This window comes from Balaenoptera ricei, chromosome X, assembly GCF_028023285.1.
Source record: "Balaenoptera ricei isolate mBalRic1 chromosome X, mBalRic1.hap2, whole genome shotgun sequence".
Classification (NCBI taxonomy): domain Eukaryota; kingdom Metazoa; phylum Chordata; class Mammalia; order Artiodactyla; family Balaenopteridae; genus Balaenoptera; species Balaenoptera ricei.
In genome coordinates, this window is record NC_082660.1 from 44405403 (window position 1) to 44432792 (window position 27390).

Consider the following 27390-nt stretch of genomic DNA (forward strand, 5'->3'; position numbering starts at 1 on the left):
TCACTTTTTGATTGGTTGATTTTATAAGATAAAAGTACATTTTAATAAAGAAAAAGTTCAACATTGAAGGCTCAGACATTCTTGGGGTACTGGGAAGGGGATTTTCCCACTTCTTCCTCCCACCTCCCCGGCATCATTTGTGGTGGGGTGACAAGTTTCTGATCTTGGAAGGAATCGGGGACAGGGAGACTTTCCTCTGTCTGAATGTCTCTCCTCAGGGGCTGCCTGGCTGCCAGTTGGTTTGTCTCTGTGTGCCTCTCGCCTACCTTCAGCACCCTTGCCCGAGTCCCCTGTGGAATGCAGGGATGGTGCTGTGCAGGGGGCAACAGGGCACGTCGGCTGGCGAAGAGACAGGTGATGATGGTGGTGGCAGCGATGAGAGGGCGCGCAGGGGTGGGCTAGCCAGAGGGAAGTGGGGAGGAGTGAAAGTAGGGGAGAGAGGGAAGAAGGAAGAAGGCAAGAGGGAAGAAAGCCAAAGAAGGTGGGGTGGCACCAGAGGGCAGGAGTGTGGGGGTTGGGAGATGGTCTCCAGTCTCTGGGTCTCCATCAACTCTTGTCTGGGGGTGGGTCTCTGTGCACTTTGTTTTTCTTCATACTGTCTAGGTATTCCTGTTGGGACACTGCCAGCACCGACGCTAGGATCTCATCATCATCCCAGTCGTTCAGGCCTGCTGGGCAAGAGGAAGGGAAAAAGGATGACAGAGCACTTTAAAGCCTGCCTTCTCCTTGCCCTTTGCTGATCCCTGGCTCTGGAGAGATCCCATTCAGGCCCCCATCATTCTTTTCTCTAAGGAGAAGACTCCTCTGGGCCTACAAAACTCCACTCAGATCTGCCTCTGGGACAGACCCTTGGACCTGAAAAATTCTCTTTTCCTGGGGAGATGGCCAGAGGCCCAAGAAGCCCCCTTTGCAGGACTAGCTGGTTCTTCCATCTCTCCCCAACTCCCAGCTGGCCCCTGGACCCTAGACAGAGGAGGCTTACCAAAGGCAGAGGGGGACATCTGCTGAATGAGGGCCCGGCATTCCAGAGCAGGGTAGAGGGACACGAGGGGAGAAGTAGCCCGGTCGGCCCCTGTTGAGAACTGGCTGCTTGTACCTGGGGCAGATGGACAGTCAGAGGCAGGGCTCAGGACCTAGGCAGGACCTCCTGACCCCTGCATGCTCCCTATCAGCAAGTCACTGACCTGGTGCACAGGGTGAAGGAGGTTTGGCAAGAGCTAAGACAGTGCCTGGGGAAGGGGGCTTGATGCCCAGCTCGGCATGCAGCTCAGGGTGCTCGGGTGACGAGGCTGAACTCCGCTGCCTTGGGGACCGGCTGGTCCACTCCTCCAGACCACTGGAGGCTGCTGCTGTGGCAGAGCTGCACGTGGCGCTGGCTTTCCGGGGCTGCAGTGAGGAAGGAGGAGGAGGTAAGGACCAATACCAGTCGCAACCCTCCTCTGCCCCATCCCCAAAGGGCTCGCTCCCTCCCAGGATCCTGGCTATGATATAGCTTCTACATAGGCCACCACCATTCCTGGTCACACAATGGACCACAGGATGAAGGTGAGCTCTTTTAAAGCCCCTCTCACACCCTTATAGCCAATCTGACAGGAAACCTGTTACCTCCACCTTCAAAATAGATCCAGAATCTATCCCCTTCTCACCCCCTCCCTTGCCAGCACTGTCGTCAGTCACCAGAACTGCTATAGTAGCCTTCTCCTTGTTGGTCACCCTTGCCCCCTAGACTCCGTTCTACACTCAGCAGTCAGGAGGATCCTGTTAAATCCTAAGTCAGATCCCACTCCTTCTCTGCTCACAACCCTCTCATGGCTTCTGCCTCGTTCAGAAAAAAAGCCAAAGTTCTCACCACAGCCCACAAGCCCCTTCCGATCTGGCCCCACCGCCTTCTGACTCCATCTACTACTACATTCTGTTCTGCTACAATGGCCTCCAGGCTGCTTCTGAATCACACCAGGTGTGCACTTACTTCAGGGCCTTTGCTCTAGCTGGCCCTCTGCCTTCCCTGGCATAGGCACTTAATCCCCTCACCTCTGCAAGCTTTTGCTCAAATCTCACCTGCTCTGAGGCCAACCCCGACCATGTTATTTAATACTGTGAACTCCCAGCCCCACTCAGTCCTACTCATCCCCTTTATCCTGCTCTACATCTTTCATCCACACCACCTCTCAATTAATTTATTCATTATGTTTATTTTGTTCCACTCTGCATAAATGTAAGTACCACAAGGACAGGGATCTGGGACTGCCCGGCTCACCAATGTACCCCTATACACTGAGAACAGTGCCTGGCATAGACCTGCAATAAATATTTCTTCAACGAATTACTCAGCTCTTGCCAATGTCTATTAATCACTCTAAACTCCTTGTGATTCCTCAGATGCCTGGCTCCACTGTCATGCCCCACTCCCTGCCCTAGAAGTTCAACCTTTCTGTGTGGAGACTGACCAGAGCCCTCACCTTCACTGGTCTCCCAGCCAGGGTCAAGGGTCCCACTGATGCATGTGTTTCCCTTAACAGACAGAATCACTGAGGGTGGAGCGGGCCAGACCTGATTTTACATCCTCAGCACAGAGCCTGCCACACAAGAACATCAGCAAAAGCCTGTCCCTCTGAAACTATCCATGAACCCTGCATGTCACCACCAGTGGCTGCCCTCCCTCACTCCTTAAAAGAGCTAGTTCTGCACAGGCGTTGAGAGTTCTAAGGCACAATGCCAAGACTAAGGCCAAGATGAGGTACAGACGGGGCTGGGAGCTTCCTTCTCTCCCAGATGCCAAAATTGCTTAGTTTTTTTCTGCCTGTTTGTGGGCAGAATGTGGGAATTAACAGGTTCTTAGCCAGGATAGTGACAGACCCCAGGACCCACCTGGCTGGGGCCACGGACTTGGCGAGCCTGTTTCTCCTGATCCCTCAGCCACTGCAGGTAGGACTCCCGAGCCACCTGCTCCTCAATGGCCTCATTTGTGGCCTCCCAGTCTGTGGCCCGCTTCTTGTCTTCCAGCATCTGCTGTTCAATCCACGACTCCTCCGATGTTTTTATGGCATTCTTCATCAGGGACTGCTCTGCAAACTGCAAGGAGTGGGGGAGGAACAGTGATGTGGGCTGACACTCTGAACTCTGGCCAAGAGCCAGAACTGGCTCAGGGAGGTGGGCCCACAGGCCCAGAAGAGAGGAGGCACAAAGGCAGGTACTCTTACTAAGCAACCCCCTGGGCAGGCTGCCTATTCATCAGGGACTGGGGGAAGGCAGGCTTGGGTTGTGGGACATGTCATTCCAAACTCCTATACTCAGAAGCTCTGCTCCCAACCCTAAGACACCTCAACTGAAGTACTAAGTCTGGGGCAGTCGGGTGCTCTCCAGCCAGGGCTAGAATCTAAAGAAGCCTTACCCAGTGACGACTCCGTTGTTGAGGCCCCCCTCACCTATGCCCAGATGGGACAAGGAGAAAAGATCACCCGAGAAGCGAGCTCTGTGTACACAGGGTAGAGGGAGTACTGGGGCATTTAACTGGACAAGACAACAGTGTCAGCATGGTGTGGGGTGCTGTGAGTTGTGGAACACTGTGTGAGAGTGTTCTTTGTCAGGCTGTGAGACATAACAGATCTTTAAAAACGGAATAATGAAAAGTATCAGTGCATATCCCAGGGAATAAATGTGAAGTATCGTTCAGTGAAACTTATTTTAATGCACATATACACACCACACACCAATGTGTGCGTGCGCTAAGTAATGATGTAAAATGTAATTTTTTACCCATGGATAACAGTCCAAAAAGAAGGTAAAACTCTGTTAGAATAAGCCAATTAAAAAATGGGCAAAAAAATCTAAACACACAACTACGAAGAAGATATACAGATGGCAAATAAGCACGTGAAAAGATGCTCAACACCATTTGTCATTAGGAACTGCAAATTAAAAATGACAAGGTACCCATCAGTTAAAGATATCAGTAAGAACTACAGCTTCATGTAGATACAGTTGGTTACATGTAGAAATATTTCTAGATATGTGTATACACACAGGTTAGTATATACACATATACTTCCTTGCTTTGTCAGCTGAAAGGGCCTAGAAACAAGGATACCCCAATAGCAAGGAGCAAACTCAGCACCCAGATGCTGGTTTCTAATAACATTCTCCAATAAAAGGAACTAGGACTCCTTGGAGAAATGGCTGGTTCTAGGAATGGGGCAGGAAATATACAAGGTGAGCCTGGAGCACCTTGTAGTGCCAGAAAGTAAGTATTCAAAACAAAATAAAACAGGGACTTCCCTGGTGGCGCAGTGGTTAAGAATCGCCTGCCAATGCAGGGGACACGGGTTCAAGCCCTGGTCTGGGAAGATCCCACATGCCGCTGAGCAACTAAGCCCGTGCGCCACAACTACTGAGCCTGTGAGCCACAACTACTGAGCTCGCGTGCCACAACTACTGAAGCCCGTGTACCTAGAGCCCGTGCTCCACAACAAGAGAAGCCACTGCAATGAGAAGCCCGTGCACTGCAACGAAGAGGAGCCCCCGCTCGCCACAACTAGAGAAAGCCCACGCACAGCAACGAAGACCCAACACAGCCAAAAATAAATAAATTTTAAATAAATAAATAAATAAAACAAAAACGAACAAACCAAGAAACACCCCCCGCTCCCAAAACACACCACCACAATGATGGGGTTATGTCAGAGACGCAGGAACCAACAAAAAGAGCTCCCAATAGCCAAAATTGGAACAATTTGAGCATCAAAATAAAAATAGTATTGGATTATAACCCAAAATGTAAAAGTATTAAAGATATACCCATCAGTCCACAATGATATAAATGACTGAATAAATTAGCAATGGAGGATAAGAGACAAATCTCCCTTGCAGAAGAATTCCAAATAATTTATGTAGATACTCTGCTCTCAAGGGGATGGAGTATAATCCCCCCCCCCTTTTTTTTTGGGCTGTGCTGTGCGGCTTGTGGGATCTTAGTTCCCCAACGAGGGATTGAAGCCGGGCCCTCGGCAGTTAAAGCACAGAGTCCTAACCAATGGACTGCCAGGAAATTCCCTAACCCCACTTCTTAAGTGTGGGCTGTAAATGACTTCCTTCCAAACAGTACAGCATGGAAAAGGGGGTGGTGTGGGGGAAGAGTAATTTTCACAGTGGAGAAAACTTGATAAACATTACTTCTGCCAGATGATCAAGGTCGACATCAACAGTTATAAATCACGTTCACAGTATACACTGTTGATATGATGTGATGAGAACGGCACTTTACCACTGTGATCCTCCTCCCTGAAACCCACAGCCCCAGTCTAATCATGAGAAAAACATCAGACAAATTCCAAAAGAGAAACATCCTACAATATAGCTGACCAGTACTCCTCAAAACTGTCAAGGTCACCAAAAACATGAAAGTGTGAGAAACCATCACAGACAAGGGAGCCTAAGGAGATATTACGACTTTAGTTAATAATGATGTGTGAATATTGGTTCATATATTGTAACAAATGTATCACAGTCATCTGATATGTGAATAATAGCAAAAATGTGCGCAAGGGGGAGGAGGGTATATGGGAACTCTGTACTATCTTCTCAATTTTTCTGTAAATCTAAAACTATTCTAAGCAAGTCTACTAAAAAAAAAACTTAGGGCACTCACATTTTTAACAAAAGGAAAAAGAAAAGATACACGTGATCAAACCACAGAAAGTCACGGATGAATCTTAAGTGTACAGTGTTACTTGAAAGAAGCCATTGAAAAAACTACATACTGTATGATTCCAATTATATGACATTCTAGAAAAGGCAAAACTATAGAGTCTGTAAACAGATCAAAAACAAGGAAATTCAGAGAAACTGTCACAGAAATATGGTCTTTAGTTAATATATCAATATTGGTTCATTAAGTGTGACAAATACACTATGCTAATACGTTAATCATAGGGGGTATATGGGAATTCTATAATCACAATAATTACATAAATCTAAAACTGTTCTGAGATTAAAAATTTAAAAAACAAAACCAAAAAACCTTTATGTTAGAGGGTGTGCTGCTGTTAGGGTGTGTTTCCTAAAATGAGGCAGGAGCACTTTTTATTTGTAGGAAGTGAAACCTGAATAGAAGATACCAAAATCCCCAGCAGACAACTGTTTATGAGACAGAGAATCAGAATCTGTCAGTGTGTGCTGAGAAAATGTACTGCCACCTTCTGAGCACCTACTAGGCACCAGGCCCAGTGTTAGGCACTTTCTGTATCGGCCAAGCTGCCAGTCAAATTACTTGTACAATCTGCCTTAGGTCCCAAGCCAGTAAGTGGTGGGGCCAGGCCTACACTCCAAGTCTCTGTGACCATAGCTGTCTGTACCTGCTGAGGTTCGGAGGAGGATCCATGTGGGTGCCAAGACACCCAGACCAAGCCCTGGCTCACAGTTCCCAAGTGTGACTCCATATCCCAAAATGCCAACCCTTAACAGGCACAAAAGATGGGTAAGCCAGCTCAGACAGGCAAACCAAGACCACAGAATGAGCCCTGAGAGATCACCTTGGGTAGAGGTGAGACCTTACGGGCGACTCAGAGAGGGGACAGGATATTTTTGTGGGCTAGGGGCAAAACTGAAACTCCAACAGAGATTTCTGGTCTCTATATCCAGCATCCATTCTGGGCACGGGGACCTGCTTACCCCCGGTTTGAATGATGGCAGGCCCAGTCCCACGCCAATGGTGGCCTTGTTAGGATTCACCACTGAATTGTAGTGGATATTCCGATGGTAGCTGACACGGATGGGTTCATCCTCATTTTGATGGATCCCGTGGAATGTGTTGATGGGTTCTGCAGAGAAAGAGAAGGAGGGAGCATCCACAAAGGGCTGGGTGGGGCAGGCTCGGACCAGGCGTGATCAGTCGCTCACCAACACCACAGAAGTACCTGTGCTGTATTGGTACACCTCCACGGGCCGGTTGTACATCTCTGCCATGGCCTGCATCTCAATGTGGTTGCCATGGCAGTTGTTTTTCCGCTTCCGGTTGATGTAGGTGGTAAAGTCCTCTGTGACATAGTTAGAGAAGTAGTCGGCATTCTTCATCTGCAGAACAGATCAGAGGAGCAAGCTCTATGTGGAGAAGAGATCCTCCCACTCTGCCCCCGCCCCAAGGTCTCTGCAAGGTCTCACCAGATAGTCCATGCAGTGCTTTCGCACAACCTCATGCATGTCCTGGTCTCCATACACCTGGTCAGCTGTGGGGACAGAAGGAGAGGCTGGGGTCAGAGCTGCCACCAAAGAAGAGTTCTGAGTCACAGAACATCCTTGCAGGTGGAGGGCTGGGGGCCAGGGAAATGCCCTTTCCTACCCTAAGGCATGGAGAGTTCTTGGCCTTGCGGGCTGGAATAGGGTCATGAAAAAAGAGGCAGGCAGGGACAGTCTTTAAGAACAAGAGTACAGGTAAGAGGGACACAACCACAGGCCTCTTGGGCAGATGACTTTGTCAACAAACATTTTAAATCCCTAAGTGGCCTTAAGTACCATCAATTCCACATACACCCCCTTCACTTTTCACATGAGGAAACGGAGGCTCGGGGAGTTTGTGGCTTGACCAAGGTCACATAGAAGTCAAGTCTGTGACAGATTCAATTCTAGAATTCAGTTTCCTGACTCTCAGGAGTCAGTATGGCCTTTATAAGGTTAAAAAAAAAAAAAAAAGGAAAGGAAAGGAAAAGAAAAACAACTGGGCTCTAAGCCCAATTCTGCTAGGTACTAGTGAGCAAAATGACCAGAGGCAAATGACCCAAGTGTTCTGACCTTCATATGCCTCACGTGTAAAATGGGATGGAGCTGGATGACTTCCTGGCAGGCCTCTCGTGGGATTAATGAGATAATAGGTGTGAAGTGACTAGCACTGGGTTTGGGACAGAGCAGTCACTCAGAGCCCCCTTTCCTGTAGTGGGGCCTGAACGTGCAGTACTGTGAAGGTGATAGAGGTGCGTAAAATCCTGCCCCTATCTGCAAGAAGCATGTAGTCTATAAGAGAGATAAGACACATATGCACCTAACTTAAGCTTAATTCAGAAAAGGCAGCCTGTGGCCCAAATGGTCCAGGCATTATAGGGTTTTGGTCACAATAAGAACTAGGCTCCCTCTGCCTCACTTAAGGATGTTCACACATGCTGTTCCCTTTTTAAGACATCATTTCCATCCTCCTTGTCTGCCTACTTGTCAAACAGCAATGTATTCTTAAAACAGGTCCCCACCCTCCAGAGCACCTCTATCACCAGATTTATCAAAGGTGCGTACAGGGCTTCCCTGGTGGCGCAGTGGTTGAGAATCTGCCTGCCAATGCAGGGGACACGGGTTCGAGCCCTGGTCTGGGAAGATCCCACATGCCGCGGAGCAACTGGGCCCGTGAGCCACAACTACTGAGCCTGCGCGTCTGGAGCCTGTGCTCCGCAACAAGAGAGGCCGCGATAGTGAGAGGCCCGCGCATCGCGATGAAGAGTGGCCCCCGCTTGCCACAACTAGAGAAAGCCCTCTCACAGAGACAAAGACCCAACACAGCCAATAAATAAATAAATAAAATTTTAAAAAAAGGTGCGTACAGACTTCATCTGCCTGATCACACTGGGTTCCCACTGAGGGCAGAGGGCAGTTCACATCCAAGTCCACCCCCAGCTCAGAGCCTGATGCAGTGCAAGAAGTTGGCAACAGTTTGCTGAGTGGATGGGAAGGCTGGGGGAGCCGGGGAGCCTTCTCCCTGAGAAATTAAAGTGGGCTTGACGATGAGGCACGCCTTATGTCCACTGGCTAAGACGAAGAGGGAATTTCCCTTTGTCTCCCCGGAGGACCGTTGCTCTGACGGGATCTCCCTGGGGCACTGGGGCAGGGGCAGGGGCAGGTCCCGCAGGGAACACTGCAGAGTTCTTCCATGACAGCCAGTCTACCTCTGTGAAGAATCGCCAGAAGAACGCCTTCGCTGCCCTCCCCTTCCTTCCCTGGAGGGTTATGTGAGATACGGAGAAAAAGGCCACTCTGAGATAGAAAACGGGACCCATGCCTGTCTCACGTCCTCCTGGAGGTGCAGAGACCTGAGAGGGATGGGGAGTGGGGGCTGTGAAGGCGGGAAGGGGTAGCCCCTTCACCGATGTAAACAAGGATGTGGGTTCTGCGGCCACACTCTCCCCCGCCCCACCCCCCAGCGGCACTTCCAGCAAGTCACATGCCCTGTGCACAGGCTGGGGGCCCCCTGCCGCTGCCTTTCTTAGAAGCCAGGACCACAGAACCCACTGTGGCTGCCGGAGCTGCCCGTGGAGCTATTTCTGTAGAATAAACTTGGGGTGCCAAAGAGGCAGTGCTGTCAGCAGCTGCAGTAAACAGGAACTGAGATAGGAATGAAGGGGTTAAAAAATAGGGGTTGGTCTGTCAGGCTCAGGGAGGTGGCTGAGATGTTCCTAGGGAAGGGTCAACAGGCGTTTCCAGGCCTGGGAGGTAGATCTACCCGACCTAGATGCCAGATGCAAGACGTTGCGGGAAAGAGGGGAGGCTGTGGACAGGGAAGGGAGCTGGGGGAGAACCTTCCCACGAGGGTCCCCCCATTGCCCTGTCACTGACTCCTTTGCCTGACAGAAAGGCTCTTCTGCCTCCTAGCTATGTGGCACTGGAAAAGGCCTTTAACCACTCTGGGCTGCAATGTCCTTATCCATAAAGTGGGGGAGAGTAACTCCTCTTCCTCTCATGGGGCGTTGTTAAGACTACAGGGGATGGTCTTGCGAACACCTAAAGCATACTAGGTGTTCAAGAGACAGGGCTCCGTTTGTCATAAGGAGGACGATGACTCCTTCAGATAGCTAGCCGCCCACAAGTCAGCTAGAATGTCACCGGAACCACTTATTAAGCCCTTCCTCATTTCTGTTGCACTTCATCAGCCAGAGGAAAGCCCCAAACTCGAAGTCTAGGTTGTCCCTTCTCATGAAGGCAGAACTGGTTCTCTACCTTTGCTGAATCCAGAGGTCCACAAGCCTACATTCTGTGCCTGTAGTTCAAATCTTCTTTAGCAACCAAATAGGCCTCACAAAATGGGTTCCTTACGTATGGGCAAAGTATGACCTTCTCTACTTATCTATAAAATGTAAAATATCACCTTCTCTACGGTACGTGTATTTAATCACAGCTTTTGGGAGGGGGGGAACCCACCTCACTGGTTATAAGATGTACCCTAGTTTGGGGATCATCAGCGTGGAAGAAAATGTGCATCTCTGAACCAAGGAAACAGAGCAACAGTACCTTGACAATGAGGGAGAGTAGGAGGATCTTTTGAATGACATAAGGCAGGAAAAACACCCAGTGCAGGGCTAAGAACACAGAAATCCTCACTCAGGAGACGCTTGTCTGATTTTGCCAGCCCTACCTCTGTCCTGCAGAAAGCCCTCCTCCTCCCGAGAAGGTGGCACATGGAACCAGGGGCTGAGTTGGATTTCCCTGTGGGGTCCAAGGTGGAGGGAAAGGGCCCAATGGTCCTGCAGAGGTAGGGGAATTCACAGCACTTGTTTTGATAGAAACCGAAACTCCTCCTCTTGCTGACACTGCACTTGTGGGCAATCTGCACCTGCTCTCCCCTCCCAGAGTCCAGCTGGAAGGGGGTCCCCACTACCTCACCTCTGTCCCCAACCTAAATAGGGCTCAGAAATCCTCAGTACAATACTACAGTTGGTTCCACCAAGGCCTTTTCACATTCTAACTCATTCCATTCTTACCCCAAAAAACCCTACTTTACACAGGACAGATACTGAGGTACAGAAATGTGGCATAGTTGGCCCAAGGTCACACATGTGGGAGGTTGAAGGAGAGGCCAGGCTTTCAAGGAGTAACTGGTAACTTCAAGCACTGATGCCCCAGGTGACATTACCACCACTCCCAATCCAGCTATCACCTTAGCCACCTGACTCCCTAGGCCAGGTCTGATCCTGACTGCCTCAGTTTCCCCACCAGCACAAGCAGGAATCAGCTGGAACGCAGGAAAGGCCTTAGAGTGGGCAGAGATTACAGATATCAGGGGCTGTACCCCTCACTAGGGCCACAGAGGTCAGCATGAACTTCCCCCCCCCCACACCTTACTTCTGTCCTTTCTCTGAGCATACAGAGACACCAGCATAGAAATGCATATGTGCATGCACACAGCCAGCAGATCCTGCCAAAGATGTTCCCTGAGGCCAAATACCCACACAACAAGCCTCACAACTGCAGAGAACTATCGCATCCAACAAGTAGATGCCCTTGCCACCAACCAGGAAAGACTGAAGGCTGGACAAGATACGAGGCTGTACAAACTGAGGACCCCTCCACACCTCCTTCCTAACCTTTGCCAGGGGGCCTGATGGGAGGGGGGAATAGCCAATGGCTCTAACAGACTTGTCTCAACCTCCCTCCCCTGCTGCCTGGGGGAAGGTCCCCCAAAATGTAGTCACTATTTGTTGAGGAATTATGTGGAAGAGCAAGACAGGAGAGCCTGGACTCTCTAAAGAGCTTAAGGGGAACTTCCTTGGAGGTCCAATGGTAAGACTCCATGCTGCCACTGCAGGGGGTATGGGTTCAATCCCTGGTCGGGGAACTAAGATCCCACATACTGCATGGTGCAGGCAAAAAAAATAGTAACAAAAATTTTTTAAAAATAAATAAAGAGTTTAAGTACAAGGCCCTACAATTTGTTTTAGAGGCACCTGGGGATTACCTCCCTACCAGGCTGCTGCCTGCCTGCCTGCCTACCTGCCTGCTGGAAGAGCCACAGTGAGCTCCACTGAGGACAGAAAAGGAAGCTTGGTGTGTGCAGGGAAATCTAAAAACAAACCACACAAATGTGTGTACAAAGCAGTAGGGGGAAACAGGACCTGCTTTATTCCCTGCTTCTCTCCTGGCCCAGTGGGAACCCTGGCCCCACTGAGGAGATGAACCCAAAAAAAGGCCTCACCTGCCTGTCAAGCAGCTGTGGTGCATACCTGGCCTGTGGCCCCAGCTACCCCAACTGGCACACCCTCAGCGGGGGAGACAGCAGAACTCAGCCCTCTCAATAGCCTGGTCTCTGAGATGCCTGCTCCTCTACTCAAGAATGCCCACTGCAGGACTTCCCTGGTGGTCCAGTGGTTAAGAATCCGCCTTCCAATGCAAGGGATGTGGGTTCGATCCCTGGTCGGGGAACTAAGATCCCACATGCCGCAGGGCAGCCTGCATGCCACAACTAGAGAGCCTGCGCGCCGCAACGAAAGATCCCGTGCGCTGCAACTAAGACCCGACGCAGCCATAAATAAATAGACAGATAGATAGATAAATAAAATGCCCATTGCAAAGATGGGAACACTGAAGGAGGCAGGGCAGAGAGAGGTCAACAGAAGCTGGTGTACATGGTGGCCCATGGGATTCTTCTCCTCTTGGCTTGGTTCAACCTCAAACACCAATGTTCTGATACTGGCTGTGTGACCTAGAAAATAAGGCCCTGACTATCTCTTAAGGCCTATTTCCCTTTTATAGAAGAGTCAAAATTGATCTAAGATCCATTCCTCCAATGCTGATAGTCCATGTTCCAAGGCCAAAAGGTCCAGAGCAGTGGGCCTCGCTAATGTTTCTGGGCCCCATCACTGTAACATGCACAGTCCCAGCTATATCCCCATGGCCCACGCAGACACACGCACATGTGGCTGCCACTCTGCCCATAGAGGCCGAGGCCAAGGCCAAGACCAGGGCCAGGGCCAGAGGTTTTTGCTGAGTCAAAGCCATACAGAGAGAGGGAGGGAAGAGAGATGCAGACTCACGTTTCCAGGAGGAGGTTATCTGAGCACAGCAGGGGCAGGGTGGACCACAGGATACCTCTGGGACCCAGGCTGCCAATTCCACTCCACCCAAGCCTGTGCCAATGCTCACCAGTTCCCAACAGGTGGTGGTGGAAAAGAGAACTGGGCACAAGCAGTGGATATTGGTTCACACTGGGGACACCCAGACCTCAGAGGTAAAACAGAGGGTAGAAACCCACCTGCCTCAGGATTCCTAAGAGTAGAGGACCACAGGATCCTAGTTGGAAGAAGTAAGACCCAGAGAGGTCAAGGAAAAAAGCCAAGGTCACCCAGCCAGTTGACAGCTAAGCTAAGAAGCTAGGGCTTCCCTAAGGTCATAGAAAGAATGTGTCCTTTGGACACCTCTCGGTTCCCATGCAGTTCTGCCACTAATGACCCTGAGCATGTCACTTCCCTTTCCTGAGCCTCAATCTTCTCACCTGTCTCATGGGATAATGATCACAATTTTGCAGGTGAACCTGAAGCACCCTGAGGAATGCCTAGCAATCAGTCGGGGTCAAGGAACGACAGAGTGGTCTCTATTTTGGTCCCCCCTCCAACTCCAGCCCTCAGTTACGTGGTCCTTCTACTATTCAATATGTGGCGGCCTGTAGCCCTTCTCACCAGAGTCTAGGGTAACTACCACCTGTCCCTGTCCCAAGCTAGGCTGGAAGCAGAGGGGCAGCAGCAGAAAGCTTGAAGATAAAGTCCCCTTCCCAGGCACATGTCCTGTGCACTCTGCCCCAGGGAAACCTCCAGGTCAGGCCTAGAGGCCCGGGGGTCATGTACTTCTCAGGGAGAGGCCGTGGGGCTTCTGAGGTTTTACGAAGAAAACCCAAGGGCAGCCCAGTCAGAGGAAATGTGTAGCCATAGTGCTGATAGGGAAAGGCCTTCAACCTGTCATGGTCAGCTCTTCCTGTAAGCTTAGGCCCCTTACTGGAAGGCCCCAATGAGGGGGAAGGGTCAGAAGGTGTTTGGGGGGAACAGCTAGATGGACACACACTTAAATTTTGTTCTTGACATGGGTTACTGCCAAGCCAGGTCCTCACCAGGCCCAAGGTCTGCCTCAAAGACCACCCAAGACCCAGATGCCCAGCTGCATTCTCTGACCCTCACTCCACCAGCAGCCTTGCTTACCCCACATTCAACCTAAGGTCTCGGCACAGGCCTAACACCTAATGGGCCCCCACCTCTTCTTTCTTTGCCTTCCTTTGGTCCAAGATGCCCCCAAACCTAGCTCTTTCTCTAGGAAACATCCCAGGGAAAACATGGACTTGAGCCACAGGGATAGGAAGGTTGGAGTTTTCCCAGCCCAGCAGATTCCATTGCCTGAACCTCTTCTGCTTGGTAGAATAGGGAGGCAACCACTCACCCCACCTAACTTTCTTTCACCCACTCAAACATTTGTGGCTCTGAGGCACCACTAATAATAGCATTCAAGCTTTATCAATGCTATTGTTCCATGAGAGTCTACCAAGTCAGGCACTAAAGGGATTTACTAAAGCAATCTCATTTAACCATTATAACACGACATCTTTTAGCCTCATGGTACACAGGTACCTGAGATACAGAAAACAGGCTCAGGGAAAAAAAGAGGTGCTTGCCCAGGGGCACACCACCAATCAGGGGTAGAGCCAGAAGTGGAGCCTGAGTCAGTCCAGCCCACCAACAGACATGAAGGGTCTGCACAGATTAAGAGAATAGCAGACCCAGAAGGGATTCAATGAGCCCTTCAGAATCAACACCATTCACAGATGGGAAAATGGAAGTTATGAGTCAGGGGGAGAGCTAGAAGAAAGGGCTTCTGACTCCCAGCTCAAAGCCCCTATTGGAGGGCACTTTTCCTTGGGAGATATCAGAGCTCCAAAGGGAGGATCAGATCACACTCCCAGCTTCCCTTGGACACCAGCACAGGACCTCACAATTGCTCGTTGAGTCAGAGATTCAGAGCCAGAGAAGCTTCAAAGATCTAGCTCAGACTGGATAGTAGATGGTATTAAGGAATTATTTTGTTACGTATGATAATGGCATTTTTGTTATGCTGAAAGAGAAAAAGAGGGCCCTTATCTGTCAGAGAAACATACAGAAATATTTACGAATGAGATGATCCATGATGGGGTTTTGCTTTAAAAATACTCCTTTCAGAAGAGTAAAAAAGAGTGGGTGGGGTAGTGATGAAACAAGGCTGGCAATATGTTAACGATTATTTTGAAGATGAATGATGGGTACATGAGGGTTCACTATTCTTCTTTCGTGTAAGTTTAAAAAAAGTTCTATGATTCCAGGGTGACAGCTGTGTGCTGCAGTTAAGAGGCCTCAGACTAACCTACCCCAGACTCCGACTCCCGACTGTTCTATGTACTCTCTGACCCTAGGTAAGTCATTCCCTATTTCTGAGATACTTTTCTCATCTAACAACTGGAAGCAATAGTCCTACACTTACCTAGCTTGGAGGAGAATTAAAAGGGTTTCCTGTAGTGTCTGACAGAGCAATCTGTCCCTAAGTAATGTTATTTTCTTTATCACTATTATTGCTGTTATTACTCTCATACCACCATACTGCCTCATGACTGAGGGCTAGAGGCCAGATACTAACTTGAGGCTGGGGCCTGGAGTCCCTAAAAGACCAGCTAACTCTGCCCCCAACCCTGTCACACGGGTTACTCCTGACAACTGGGACACAGCTCAGGGGCAGCCCTAGGCCCTTGAAGGCTGAGGCAGAGACTCACCTACAGCCCGGAAGAGACAGGCGCCGTCCTCCTTCATCTGCTTGATGATGAAGCCCTTCTTGTCTCGCAGGGCCTTTTCAAACCAGTGCTCCTGCTGGAGGGAAGAGGTGGGGGTCAGCAACAGGAAAGGCCTGTACCCTCGCCCCAGGGCCCTGCCCCTGAGCTCGCAAGGGGCCCAGATGATTGGCTGAGAGGACAATGGGCAGGGTCCAGTTCTCTGCCCTGCTTGACAACTCTGTGCATGTGCATGTGAAGCAGGAGGAGACCCTTTCTTTCAGGGAATCAGTCACTGTGTGAGCGGAAGACTTGCTCCCAGAGGGGTCTCAGCTGTCCTGAGAGCAGAAGCCCCATCTGTATTCTGACCACTGCTGACCACGCTGGGAATCCAGTGCTGGGCCTTCCCCTAGGCAGCCAGAGGCCCAGACCCAGCAAGTGCCTGGGGGGAGAACCTGGCTCTACCTCAAGGAGTTTCACCTGGGGACCCTCTAGTCACTTAGGGTAGGGGAGATGTTTAGGAGGGAGTGACTGGCGGGAGTCCAGTTCCTGAGCTCCACATACAGCTAGGGAATTCCAAGATATACTGTATAAGGCAAAACATATGCAAAGTATGACCTCACTTGTGATAGAACACATTTAACATATATATATGCATATGTATACAAACACACATGCACACAAAGTTGGGAAGACTTTACACAACAAAATATTATCCCTAAATGTTGGTATTACAGGTGATTTTACTTCACCACCTCCTTTATAAGAGGTATACAACACCTTACCCAAAATTCCAAACTTCTAAAAGCTTTTAAAACCAAGTCTTTATCTAACTCATTTAGCATCACAATCCGACCTGAGTTGACAAGAACCCATTTATTCCACTTAGAGGCGAATATTCAAACATTTCTATGCAGAAACATTCAGGTGTTTGACTATGAGGTGCAGCTATAGACCCCACGGGAGGTGTTACATAATACACAGTACACATACCAGGTGACTTTCCTAAGTTCTGAAATTTTTCTGAATTCCAAAGTACAGCTGGCCCTAAAGGTGTGGGGTTAAGTGAATCTGTGCAAGTGTGTATTTTCAGATGTTTTTAAAAAAAATAATGGAGAGGGACTTCCCTGGTGATCCAGCAGTTGAGATTCCACGCTTCCACTGCAGGGGGCATGGGTTCAATCCCTGGTCAGGGAACTAAGATCCCGCATGCCGCCTGGCGTGGCCAAATACGAATGAATGAATGAATGAATGAATGAATAAATAAATAAATAAATAAAGGAGAGATGAACAGGCGGAACATATAGGATGTTTAGGGCAGTGAAACTATGCTACATACTGTAACGGTGGTTACATCATTATACATTTATCCAAACCCATAGAGTGTACAACACTAAGAGCAAACCCTAATGTAAACTATGGGCTTTGGGTGATTATGATGTGTCCATGTAGGTCCAATGATTGTAACAAATGTACCACTTTGGTGGGGGACACTGATTATGGGGGAGGCCCTGAATGTGCGGGGGGGCAAGGGGTGTATGGGAACTCCCTGTACCCCCTGCTCAATTTTGCTGTGAACCTAAAACTGCTCTAAAAAATAAATCTATTAAAAAATAATGTCCAAGTGTCACTTAAAACATGTTTTCCATCTCAAAACAAAACAAACCAGAAGCAGGAGATCTTTCCCAGCCTCCTCGCGCCATCTGCTGGCCACCAGAAGAAGCCAGCCTGAGCCCGCATCAGGCCTAGGGACCAGAAATCCCAAGGCTGCTCCTTGGGGACACGACCCAGCCTAGGGATTTACAGGATCTGGGCTAATGCCAATCAGACAGAGAAGGTCACCTCTCTGCAGGCCATTTTTAGCCAGCTCAGGTGAGAGAAATTCTTGGCAAAGTAGGAAGCACAAGGTTTAGAGGCTAAAAAGCTCTGGGTTCCAACCCCAGCTCTGTCACTCACTTGTTGCATGAGTTCAGGTAAGCTACCTGAACTCTCCAAGCCTCAGCCTATCAAACGGGGGATATGTGATCTGCCCGACAGCTGTCAAGAGGTTCAGAGGAGCTTCAGGACTTGAAAAGGCTTTCTAAACAACAAACCATGCACTGGTGAGGTGGTCATCAGTAACAAAAGAAGGGGCAAGACTAGCACAGACAGAGATGACGTACAACTGAGAGGCCCTCAGAAAGTCCCAGGTGAGTGGCTACACAGCAGGGGATGAAGAGAGGGTGACAAGGGAACAGCCAGTAGCCCCACCATCAGGGCCCACACACCAGGAAGGTGTGGCTGGCTTTCCAGAGATGACAAAGGCACCTGGAAGCTCTTAATGGGCTTCCACAGCACAAACTCTTGTTTGTGTACAACATTCCAGCAGTCCAGGTGTCCCTCCTGCCCTGAGGCTGTCACACTGGACTGGCCTACTCCAGCCAGTTCCCCTATCCCTGACCTGCAGGGTCAGCCATCTCCCAGCACCATGGCGCCTGCCCTAGCCAGGAGTCTTCAGCAGGGAAGCTGCAACTATGACTACAACCCCAGACTGGACAGAAGTAGTTCTAAAAAAGCAGGGCACACAGCAACCTCCTGCCCTCAAGTATGGGGGGAAAAGAGATCGAGAGGGGACAGGGGATCAAAGAGGACGAGAGTGGCTCCTACTTATTCATCCAACAAAGGTTCACCAGGCAGCTACTAAGTCAGACCCTGGGCTGGCAATGAGGACAGAAAAATGAATCAAATTTGGTCTCAACCTCGATAAATTCATAAACTGCTAGAGGGGTGGGGAAACAGGCAATGTCCACACTGAAGTGTGAGCAAGGGCTTTGAAAGAGGTGAACACAGGGGTGCTGTGAAACAGAGGAAGGGACCTGGCCAGTCATTAAGGCTGGCACTTGAGAGGAGGTGCCACCTGAGTAAAGGAGTAAAACACCAAGACCTCCAGAAACGCTTGTTAATTGGATAAGAGATCACTTCTGTCACTCCAGGGATGCCAGAGGCCCAGCAATGAGTTCAGCAGAGCTAAAGTCCTGGATAGGACTAGGCAAGTAAGCAGGGCAGGGCCAAGAAAAAAGATGAATTCATATTAGCCGAATGCCTGCCCATGCCAGGTGCCAGATGCAAAAGGTGACCTCATTTAACTGTCCTTACCACAGCTCAGGTGGCAGGAAGCATTATCTTCATTTTACAAAGGCAGAAAGGAACTGGGGTTTGGGCACCAGCAAAGCCTAGTGTAAAGGCAACAAGAGAAGCCTCATGAGTCACAGCATGGAGATGTACCTGGCAGCCCATTTGGGAAAATCCTGATTTGTCCTTAAAGATTAAGAACGCCTGAGCATTCCCCTTGCACAAGCAAGGCTTCGGTACTGGGGCAGCCAGACTGGCATCTGGGCCTGGATCTGGAGGCCAGACCACTAGCCACCCACTGCCTTTGGCACCAGCAGCCTTTAAAGCAGGCTCTGGCTGAAACCCCTTCTCTCTCTCCCTCTGCGGGGAGAAAACAGGGAGGTCATGGTCCTGGGCTCCAAAAAGAGCTTAGAGTCCCAAGAGCTCAGAGCACAGTCTTTTCCTCTCCCCAGCTGGACAGGAGCCTCCAAGGAAGGCGCCAACTTGAGAGTCGTTTAGGAAAATGGCCCAGGAAGGAAGGGATGGCGGGAGTGAAAGGTGGGAGCTGGCCCAGCCATAAGCTACATCAATGTCCAGGCCTAAGAAAGTCAAATCCAGACCCTGGGACTTCCCTGGCGGTCCAGTGATTAAGATTCTGTGCTTCCACTGCAGGGTTCGATCCCTGGTTGGGGAAGTAAGATCCCACATGCCATGCAGCACAGTCAAAACATTAAATAAAAAATAAATAAATAAAATAAAATAAAAATACAAAAAGTCCAGACCCTGAATCTTCCAAGCCCACTGCTGAACCTGTGGGTGACTCCCTCCACATCTCTGAGCCTCCACAAAGGGGCTGGGCAAAGCTCTCTGACATCAGGGGATCCAAGGTGCAAGACTGCAACCTACTGGTCCAAAGGCACAACAGAAGTTGAAGCAGGCTGTGGGACCCAACTGACTTAGGTTTCAATCCAACTCCACTAATTATTAGCCATGTGATGAACTGCTCTGAGCCACAGTTTTCCAATCTGTGAAATGGGATAACAAGCCTCCCAATAATAGGGATACTGGGAAGACTCAAATATTATAGGACTTCGCCCAGTATGAGAGCACTTAATGAGCTCCCTTCCTTGCCCTGGAAGGGAAACAAGAACACCCCTGTAGTAGGCTGAATAATGACCACCCAAAGACATCAGGCCCTAATCCCTGGAACCTGTAAATGTTACAGGAAGAGGATCTTTGCAAATGTGGTTAAGAATCTTGCGATGGGGAGATTATCTTGGAGTATCAGGGTAGGACCTAAATGCAATCACGAGTGTCCTTAGAACAGCAGAGGAAGACCTAATACGGACAGAAGAGGAGACCACCCATACACAGAGGAGAAGCAGGCAGAGATCAGAGTGATGTGGTCAAAAACCAAGGAATGGGAGCAGCCACCAGAAGCTGGAAGAGGACTGGATTCTCCCATAGAGCCTGTGGAGTGAGTGTGGCCCTGCCAACACCTTGATTTGGGCCCAGTGAAACTGATTTCGGACTTCTGGCCTCCAGAGCTGTGAGAGAATAAATTTCTGTTGTTTTAAACCACCCAGTTTGTGGTAATTTGTCACAGCAACCACAGGAAACAAATACAACCTCCTTGTAGCACTCCCTTGTGTGAGCTGTGAGGCAACGTGGCAATGCTCACATCCCACAGGATCCACCCTGTTTGCATCCCCCCAGGGAAAGGGTTAGAATTAAGGCTGCAGGGGCCTGGAATCCCCCCTCCCAGCCTGGGAAGCTGCTGACTCTGTCTATTGATGAATGAGTTGCCACTGAAACGGGGAGGAGGCAGGGGGAGATGGCAGCAGCAGTGGCAGCTCATGGACAGATGTCTTCCCAGAACCCACGGCCAAGAGGCTTTTAGTATTCTGGGCTACACAGCTCTGTCCCAGCAAGCCTGGTGCCAAGACCACCCCTCTCTCCCCCAAAATACCCAGGAACACTGGCTCTGCTCCACGGGCTAAACATAGGCAACCCATCCAATGAGAAACAGACAGACACACTGCTAAGGACTAACACAAGCTCCCCAGGGCAGAGGAATCGGAAAAGAGCAAAAGGCTCCAAACCTACTGCCAGGCCACTGGGGTGGGGGGTGGGGGGGGATTAAAAAACGAAGATTCTATTATTCTGCAACAAAAAGAAAGAATAAAAAACGAAGATTCTATTATTCTGCAACAAAAAGAAAAGTCCTGATGCATGCTACAACATGGATGAAGCTTGAAAACATTATGCTAAGTGAAAGAACGAAGTCACAAAGGACTGCATGTTGTATGATTCCATTTATATGAAATATCCAGAAAAGACAAATCAATCAAGACAAAAAGTAGATTAGGGCTTCCCTGGTGGTGCAGTGGTTGAGAATCTGCCTGCTAATGCAGGGGACACGGGTTCGAGCCCTGGTCTGGGAAGATCTCACATGCCACGGAGCAACTAGGCCCGTGAGCCACAACTACTGAGCCTGCGCATCTGGAGCTTGTGCTCCGCAACAGGAGAGGCCGCGATAGTGAGAGGCCTGCGCACCGCGATGAAGGGTGGCCCCCGCTTGCCACAACTAGAGAAAGCCCTTGCACAGAAACGAAGACCCAACACAGCCAAAAATAAATAAATAAATAAATAAATAAAATAAAAAATAAAGGAATTCCTTAAAAAAAAAAAAAAGTAGATTAGTGGTTGTCAGAGGCCGAGAGGGGATGAGGGGATGGGGGATGATGATGATGCAGGGTTTCTTTCTGAGGTGAAAAAAATGTTCTAAAATTGACTGATTGTGGTGATGGATTTACAACTCTGTGAATACACTAAAAGTCACTGAATTGTACACTTTGAACTGGTGAACTGCATGATGTGTGAATTATATCTCAAGAAAGCTGTTAAAAACACACACACAGGGGGCTTCCCTGGTGGCGCAGTGGTTAAGAATCTGCCTGCCAACGCAGGGGACACAGGTTCGAGCCCTGGTCCGGGAAGATCCCACATGCCGCGGAGCAACTAAGCCCACGCGCCACAACTACTGAGCCTGCGCTCTAGAACCCGCGAGCCACAACTACTGAGCCTGCGTGCCACAACTACTGAAGCCTGCATGCCTAGAGCCCGTGCTCCGCAACAAGAGAAGCCACTGCAATGAGAAGCCCGTGCACCGCAACGAAGAGTACTCCCGCTCACTGCAACTAGAGAAAGCCCGCACGCAGCAACAAAGACCCAACGCAGCCAAAAATAAATAAATAAATAAATAAAATTTAAAAAAAAAACACACACACACAGGTACTTCCCTGGCGGTCCAGTGGTTAAGACTCCACGCTTACACTGCAGGGGGTGCAGGTTCAACCCCTGGTCAGGGAACTAAGATCCCATATCCCGAGCGGTGAAGCCAAAAAGTAAAAACAACAACAACAAAAGAAAACAAAAAACACACACACAAAGGCCTACAGCACTGGCTGGGGAGAGGGAAGCTGGTAACTGCTTGAAACTTCATAGCATACTCCCAAAAGCTAAGGGGCCCCACTCAAAACTTTCACAATGGATGGGGGGAGTAGGGAGCAGAGAATTAAAGAGATTACAACTAGCTTCAGAGCAATGAGTACAACCTCCCTCCTCACCACTACCCATTTTATGGATGGAGAAACTGAGGCCCAGAAAAAGGAACTGCCAGAAGATACAGGACTCAAACCCAGACCACCCAGACCACCCAGGCAGAGACCACTTCCTGCTATACCACTATGCCTCCTCACCAGAGGAATCAGCAGGTTCCTAGAAGCCAAATGAAGGGTCTTTGCCAACAAAGATCAGTTGTTGCAAAGGCTCCTAGGAAGAACCCAGATGATCCTGGGGAAACTTCAAGAGAAGAATCAGCCAAGGTCCAAGGTGGGCCAGGTCAGGTATTCAGACACTCAGTAACCTTGGGCATGGGTGGACTTTTGGCAGCTAAGCAGGAGATCCTGGGATTTGAACTCAGGCCTGCCAGCTCCAAAGCTTAAACTTTTTCTACACACAACCCTACCTCCAAACCATCCAAGAGGTCTCCCAACAGGCAACCCCCGAGTTTATTCACCACAGCAGAGCTGGCCACAAAAATCACTGTCTGCCAACCCTGAGCCTCACACTGACCAGGCCACTTGTCCTGACCACCAAGCTTGGATGGTTGAGAGGGAACACAGGGGCAGGGGAGACAGGAGAGGAACCCAGTTCTGCCTCGAAAGACACCTACCGTTCCCTGTCACCTCCAGGCCCAAAGGGCTTTGGTGTGAGCTCCCTAAAATCCCAAAGCTAAACAATACCTAACCAGCTCCTTACCTGACCAAAGAGAAAACTGTGGCCCAGAGAGCACAGGCAGAACTATTCTGGTTCATCCAGAAAAGCCTCATCAGAGCCAGGGTGGGAACCCAGGCATCCTGGCTTCAGTGCCAGGTCCACCTTCTCCCACCACTTCAGCACACGGGCCCCCTTCACAAAATGCCCTGTGGGGTCCTCAAGCTCAGGATGCTCTCAAGCCATTCTTTTCATAGGGGAGACTCTCGGCAAGGCAGCCATACCTGGGAAAGGAAACCCCTGACGACACCACCTTCCTAGCACTGGGACCCCCAGGGTGTCAAAAGGGCTCCTAAAAGCAGTAGATACAGTAACAGCATCAGGACAGACAAGAAGTCTGAGTAGTCACAAGGACCGGATTCACCATCTGGGCTCCCTCTCAACAACTCCCCTCTTTCCCAAGGATCTAACTGGCCTCTGGGTTACAAATGCCCCCAGTGACGGTTCAGGACCAAGCCTAGGGCAGCAGGAAGAATCTCCCCTCTTTTCATCCCCAAGTTCAACCAGGTGAAGCAAAAAGAAGCATCTTCTTCCTCCCTTTGTCCCAAGAAGTGGGAGGACAGGAAGCCTCTCCTCCGTCATTGGGAAGGGAAAGTATCATGCAACCACAGAGCTTTACTTCCATGTTCTTATGGGAACAATTACAAGGGAGGGACCCCTAGCCCAGGAGATGCAAAGGGGATGTAAGGAGGTGTCTTTCTAGTCACCATGGCAGCACATGACTTTCTCTCTGTTCCTGGGACTCATTTCTGTGGAGAAGGAAAGGCACACTTTACTGCAACCAGGGAGAAGAAACAACTCCTGGTCCTCACCCTGGCAGATGATTTATCCTGCCTGGAGAAGTAGTAATGCATGGAAAGGGAACAAGGACGGGGGCTCAAAACCAGGCCCTGGCCCCCATGAAGTACAAAAAGATTTACCTGAACCAAGAGGGAGAGGAATGTGGGTGGAGAATTTCCTGCAGTGGGGATGTCCCAAACCCCTTCCCTGTCTCTGGGAAGAAAAAAGCTTATTGAAACCAATTCAGAAAGCTCAGAATATTTCCCTGATCCAGGAAATTAGAAGCATAGCTGGGTCAGGGAGAGACTCAACACATCTCCTAGTTCTTGAGGGTAGGCCTCAGTCCTCACATCCCCAGTACCTGACAACTTTCTCACAGAAAGTAAGGAGAACTTCCTAGCCTGAGCAGGCTCAGGTAGGGAGTTCTTATGACTGTGAAAAGCATCCAGGTCCTTCTGTCCAATGGGGGAGGCCTCAGGCCACATTGGGGAGGACTTCCCATCCCTCTCCCTGGTGAGAAAGGATTGCCTGGTTGGGGGGGAAGGGAGGGGAGGAGGAGGCTCATACCCAAGGGGGGAGCTCAAGCCCCTCCCTAAGGTGAAGGATCTCTTGTCCCAGAGGGGAAGCTCAGGCCCCTGCGAGGAGGCTCAGACTCTTTCCCCCAGAATCCCACCTTACCCATGTCCCCAAGAGCAATGAGCAGCCCGCAGGACTTAGTTCAAAGTGGAAGGGGGGCTTAGGCTCAAGTCCCCAAGGCATGAAATCTTATGCCCCCAAAAGGCCTCTAAGACTGGGGTACACGTATGCTGAGAGAAAGTTCAAACTCATGAGGGGAGATGCGGAACCCTATTCCCCAGGGACTCTACCCATGCCCCACGGGAAGGGTCTCAGGGCTCAAATCTGCAGGGGAGACCTCCTGTTCCTGAGAAGTACCTTAAGTTGCTTGAGGGGGAAGCTTGGACCTCACCTCTAGAGACACACTGGTCACTGAGGTATGTATGCATCTCTTGTCCTTGAGGGAAAGCTCAAGAGTCCTTGGCACAGTGAGTCTCAGATGGCCAAAGAGAATACTCAGACCACTCCCTGAGGAGAAAAGTCCCCTAAAGACCTCTGTGGAGGGGTATCAGTTTCCTGAAGAGGCTTCAGATCCAGTCTCTGAAAGCCCCAGTCCATAAGCAGGGGGAATCCTAGGTTCCAGTATCCGAAACAGTGAGTCCCATTTTCTTGAAGAAAGGTTCAGGCCTGGTGCTGGGGGGCGGGAGTGTCTAGACCTTAAAAAAAGCTTAAGCTCCTAGAGAGAAATTCAGACTCTTGCCTCCAAAGAGGTCTCAGACCTCTTAGAAAAAGCACAGGCCCTTGTCACTTAGAAGGGGATGAATCTCATGTACCCTAGGAGACTTTCTGGTCCCAGGGTGTTGGTTTTGATCCTTGTTCCCATAGGGAAGGGGATCTTAGGGGGGTATGTATGTGTGTGTGTCAGGCCCTTGACTTCCAGAAGAGGGAGTCTCAGACCCCACTGCTGCATGGTCCTGTGCTGTATCCCCCTGAGAAAAAGAAGGGGGTTGTCCTATATAGAGCGTCTCAGACCCCTGAAACGGTTTTGGTATCTTGGGGACACTCATATCTCTGAGATCTCCACCTTACTTGTATTCCCTGGAGAAGAAGTCTTAGACTCTTATCCCAGAGAAAAAGAAATCTCAAGTCACTGAACACAGACCAAGGTCCTTTGGAGAGTCATGAGACTCCCCTCTCAGGAGGCATTCCATCTTGCCTGTCTCTCCTGGGGAGTCCCTACCTATTGGCCCCACACGATGAGGTCCCTGGGCCCAGAATGACAACTACGGGCGCTAGAAGACACCACAGACCCCGCTTTTAAGTCCTCCATCTTATCTGGGGCCTCTAACCCCAAGTCCTTGGCGGGGGAAAGAGGATCTCTCACACCCCCACTACCAGAGAAAAGAGTGCCAGGCTCAGAGAGAAGACAAAGGCCCCTTGGAGCGATCTCAAATAGCCTTCCTTGGGTCCCTACCCAGTCTGGGCATCCCGTCCACCACACCCAGTCACCCGTCACCCCCCCCCATACCTGCTCGACGGTGGCGGGGTCCATGGCCTCGATGCGCGCTGCAGCCGCTTCATACTCATCCTCACTGTTGTAACCTGCGCCGACTTCCTCACGCTCAGGACTTGCCCCGCCAACCGCGCCAACCCCAGGGGCTTGACGCCGCCGCTTGCTGTGACCCGGCCCAGAGCAGCAGCCGCCCACGCCCACGGCACTGCCCACGCCCACCACCACGCCCGCCGCGCCCACGCCCACGCCCGTTGCCGTGGCACCCAACGCGTCACCGGGACCGCCGCCGGGACCGCCGGGGCCCCCGCAAGGAGGAGGAGAGGCCTGCTGTGGCCGGGGGCCTGCCACGGCGCCAGGCGGCACGGCCAGCGCCCAGCGATGGAGGGCACCCGGTGGCCCCGGGAGCGGGCCCTGAGGCGGTGGCGAGGCTCGAGGACGGGCGCCAACGACGCCCGAGTCACGGTCGCGATCGCCGCCGCCCACACCCGTGCCGCCGCCGCCCACGCCTACACCCCCGCCGCGGCGAGGCGCCGGGGGCATTGGCCCGGGCGGCGGCGGCTCGTTGGTGGGGTCGGCGTCGGGAGGCGGCGGTTTCTTTTTGGGGAGAATAGTCATGGCGGCACCGCCGAGTACCCCCCACCAAACTCGGCGCGGGGCACGCCGGGAGAGGACCCGGATAAGGGGGGCTACAGTGGTGCGCGAAGCACGACGGGATCGCCGGGACCCGGATAAAGAGATCGAGGCACTGGTTCTCGATCCGTCGGCGGCGCGCGGGTCACGCGGCCGGTGAACCTGGATGTGAAGTCCAAGATGAAGGCACCGCGGCGAGCTTGTCGTAGCCTTCTTTCCAAGTCCAGCAAGTTTATTACTACGCTCGTTCCGGCCTTCGGCTTCAAAGGAAACAGAACCAAAACAAGCACCTCTTCGCCCCGCCCCCTCGCAGGTTCTTGAACTACCGGGTGGGGCCCGGGGCGTTGCGCAGGCGCGCCGGGGCACAGCCCCGCCTCTCGCTCGGAAGTACGTGGGCAAAATCTTCGCCGCCGCCACAATAATTGAGGGCACCAACCAATCGAAGCGGTTGCGTGGGTCCTCGATGATGCCCACGAGCCAATCAGAAGCGAACGATCGCCCTCCCCTGCCCTCTGTCTCAGATTTCAGTCAAAGTCGGCACCCTTGTTCCTTGCCTTTCCTCTCGGTCCCGTTGTGCTGTTGTCTCCCCGAAGCTCTGACTCGCAGGCGAGGGCACTGCAACAGGACAGCGTGGCCTGCCCCGCGCACGACAGTTTTTAAATCGCCTCCCTTCCGGGCTTCCAACTTGGCCCCAGTCAGCCGGACTGACTGGAAAATATCAACACTCCCAGAGCTTAGCTAGCCCCTGAAGCGTCACTTCCGTTTCCACCCACCAGAAATCCGCATCCAGTAGAGAGGCGGGCACGGCTTCACCCTGGCAACAGGCCGGGTTCTGCGGTGATTGGTTAAGACATGCCACCACTCAAGTCGAACGGGCCAACCTTGGGACAGACGTGCACCATTGGGACAGTGGGTGTTTGGGAAGCAGACACGCCCACTCTGGCACCGGCGCACTATTGCCCTCGCG

At 51.0% G+C, this 27390-nt stretch overlaps 1 protein-coding gene across 3 annotated transcripts; it reads right to left on the reverse strand.

The window, feature by feature from the left end:
- Positions 1-19: 19 nt before the first annotated feature.
- On the reverse strand, positions 20-27178 carry OTUD5 (OTU deubiquitinase 5). 3 transcript variants are annotated; one of them, XM_059910874.1, is made up of 9 exons: positions 25809-27178; positions 15524-15614; positions 7156-7220; positions 6912-7068; positions 6667-6815; positions 2869-3072; positions 1185-1386; positions 983-1096; positions 20-671 (listed from the first exon to the last, which is right to left on the reverse strand). In XM_059910874.1, exons 1-9 carry the CDS (start codon positions 26406-26408, stop codon positions 547-549), a joined length of 1707 nt encoding a protein of 568 aa, XP_059766857.1. In that variant the 5' UTR covers positions 26409-27178; the 3' UTR covers positions 20-546. The 3 variants fall into 3 exon arrangements, with proteins under 3 accessions (XP_059766857.1, XP_059766856.1, XP_059766855.1); XM_059910873.1 differs by having other exon boundaries at positions 20-668; positions 15524-15617; XM_059910872.1 differs by having other exon boundaries at positions 15524-15617.
- Positions 27179-27390: the final 212 nt, after the last annotated feature.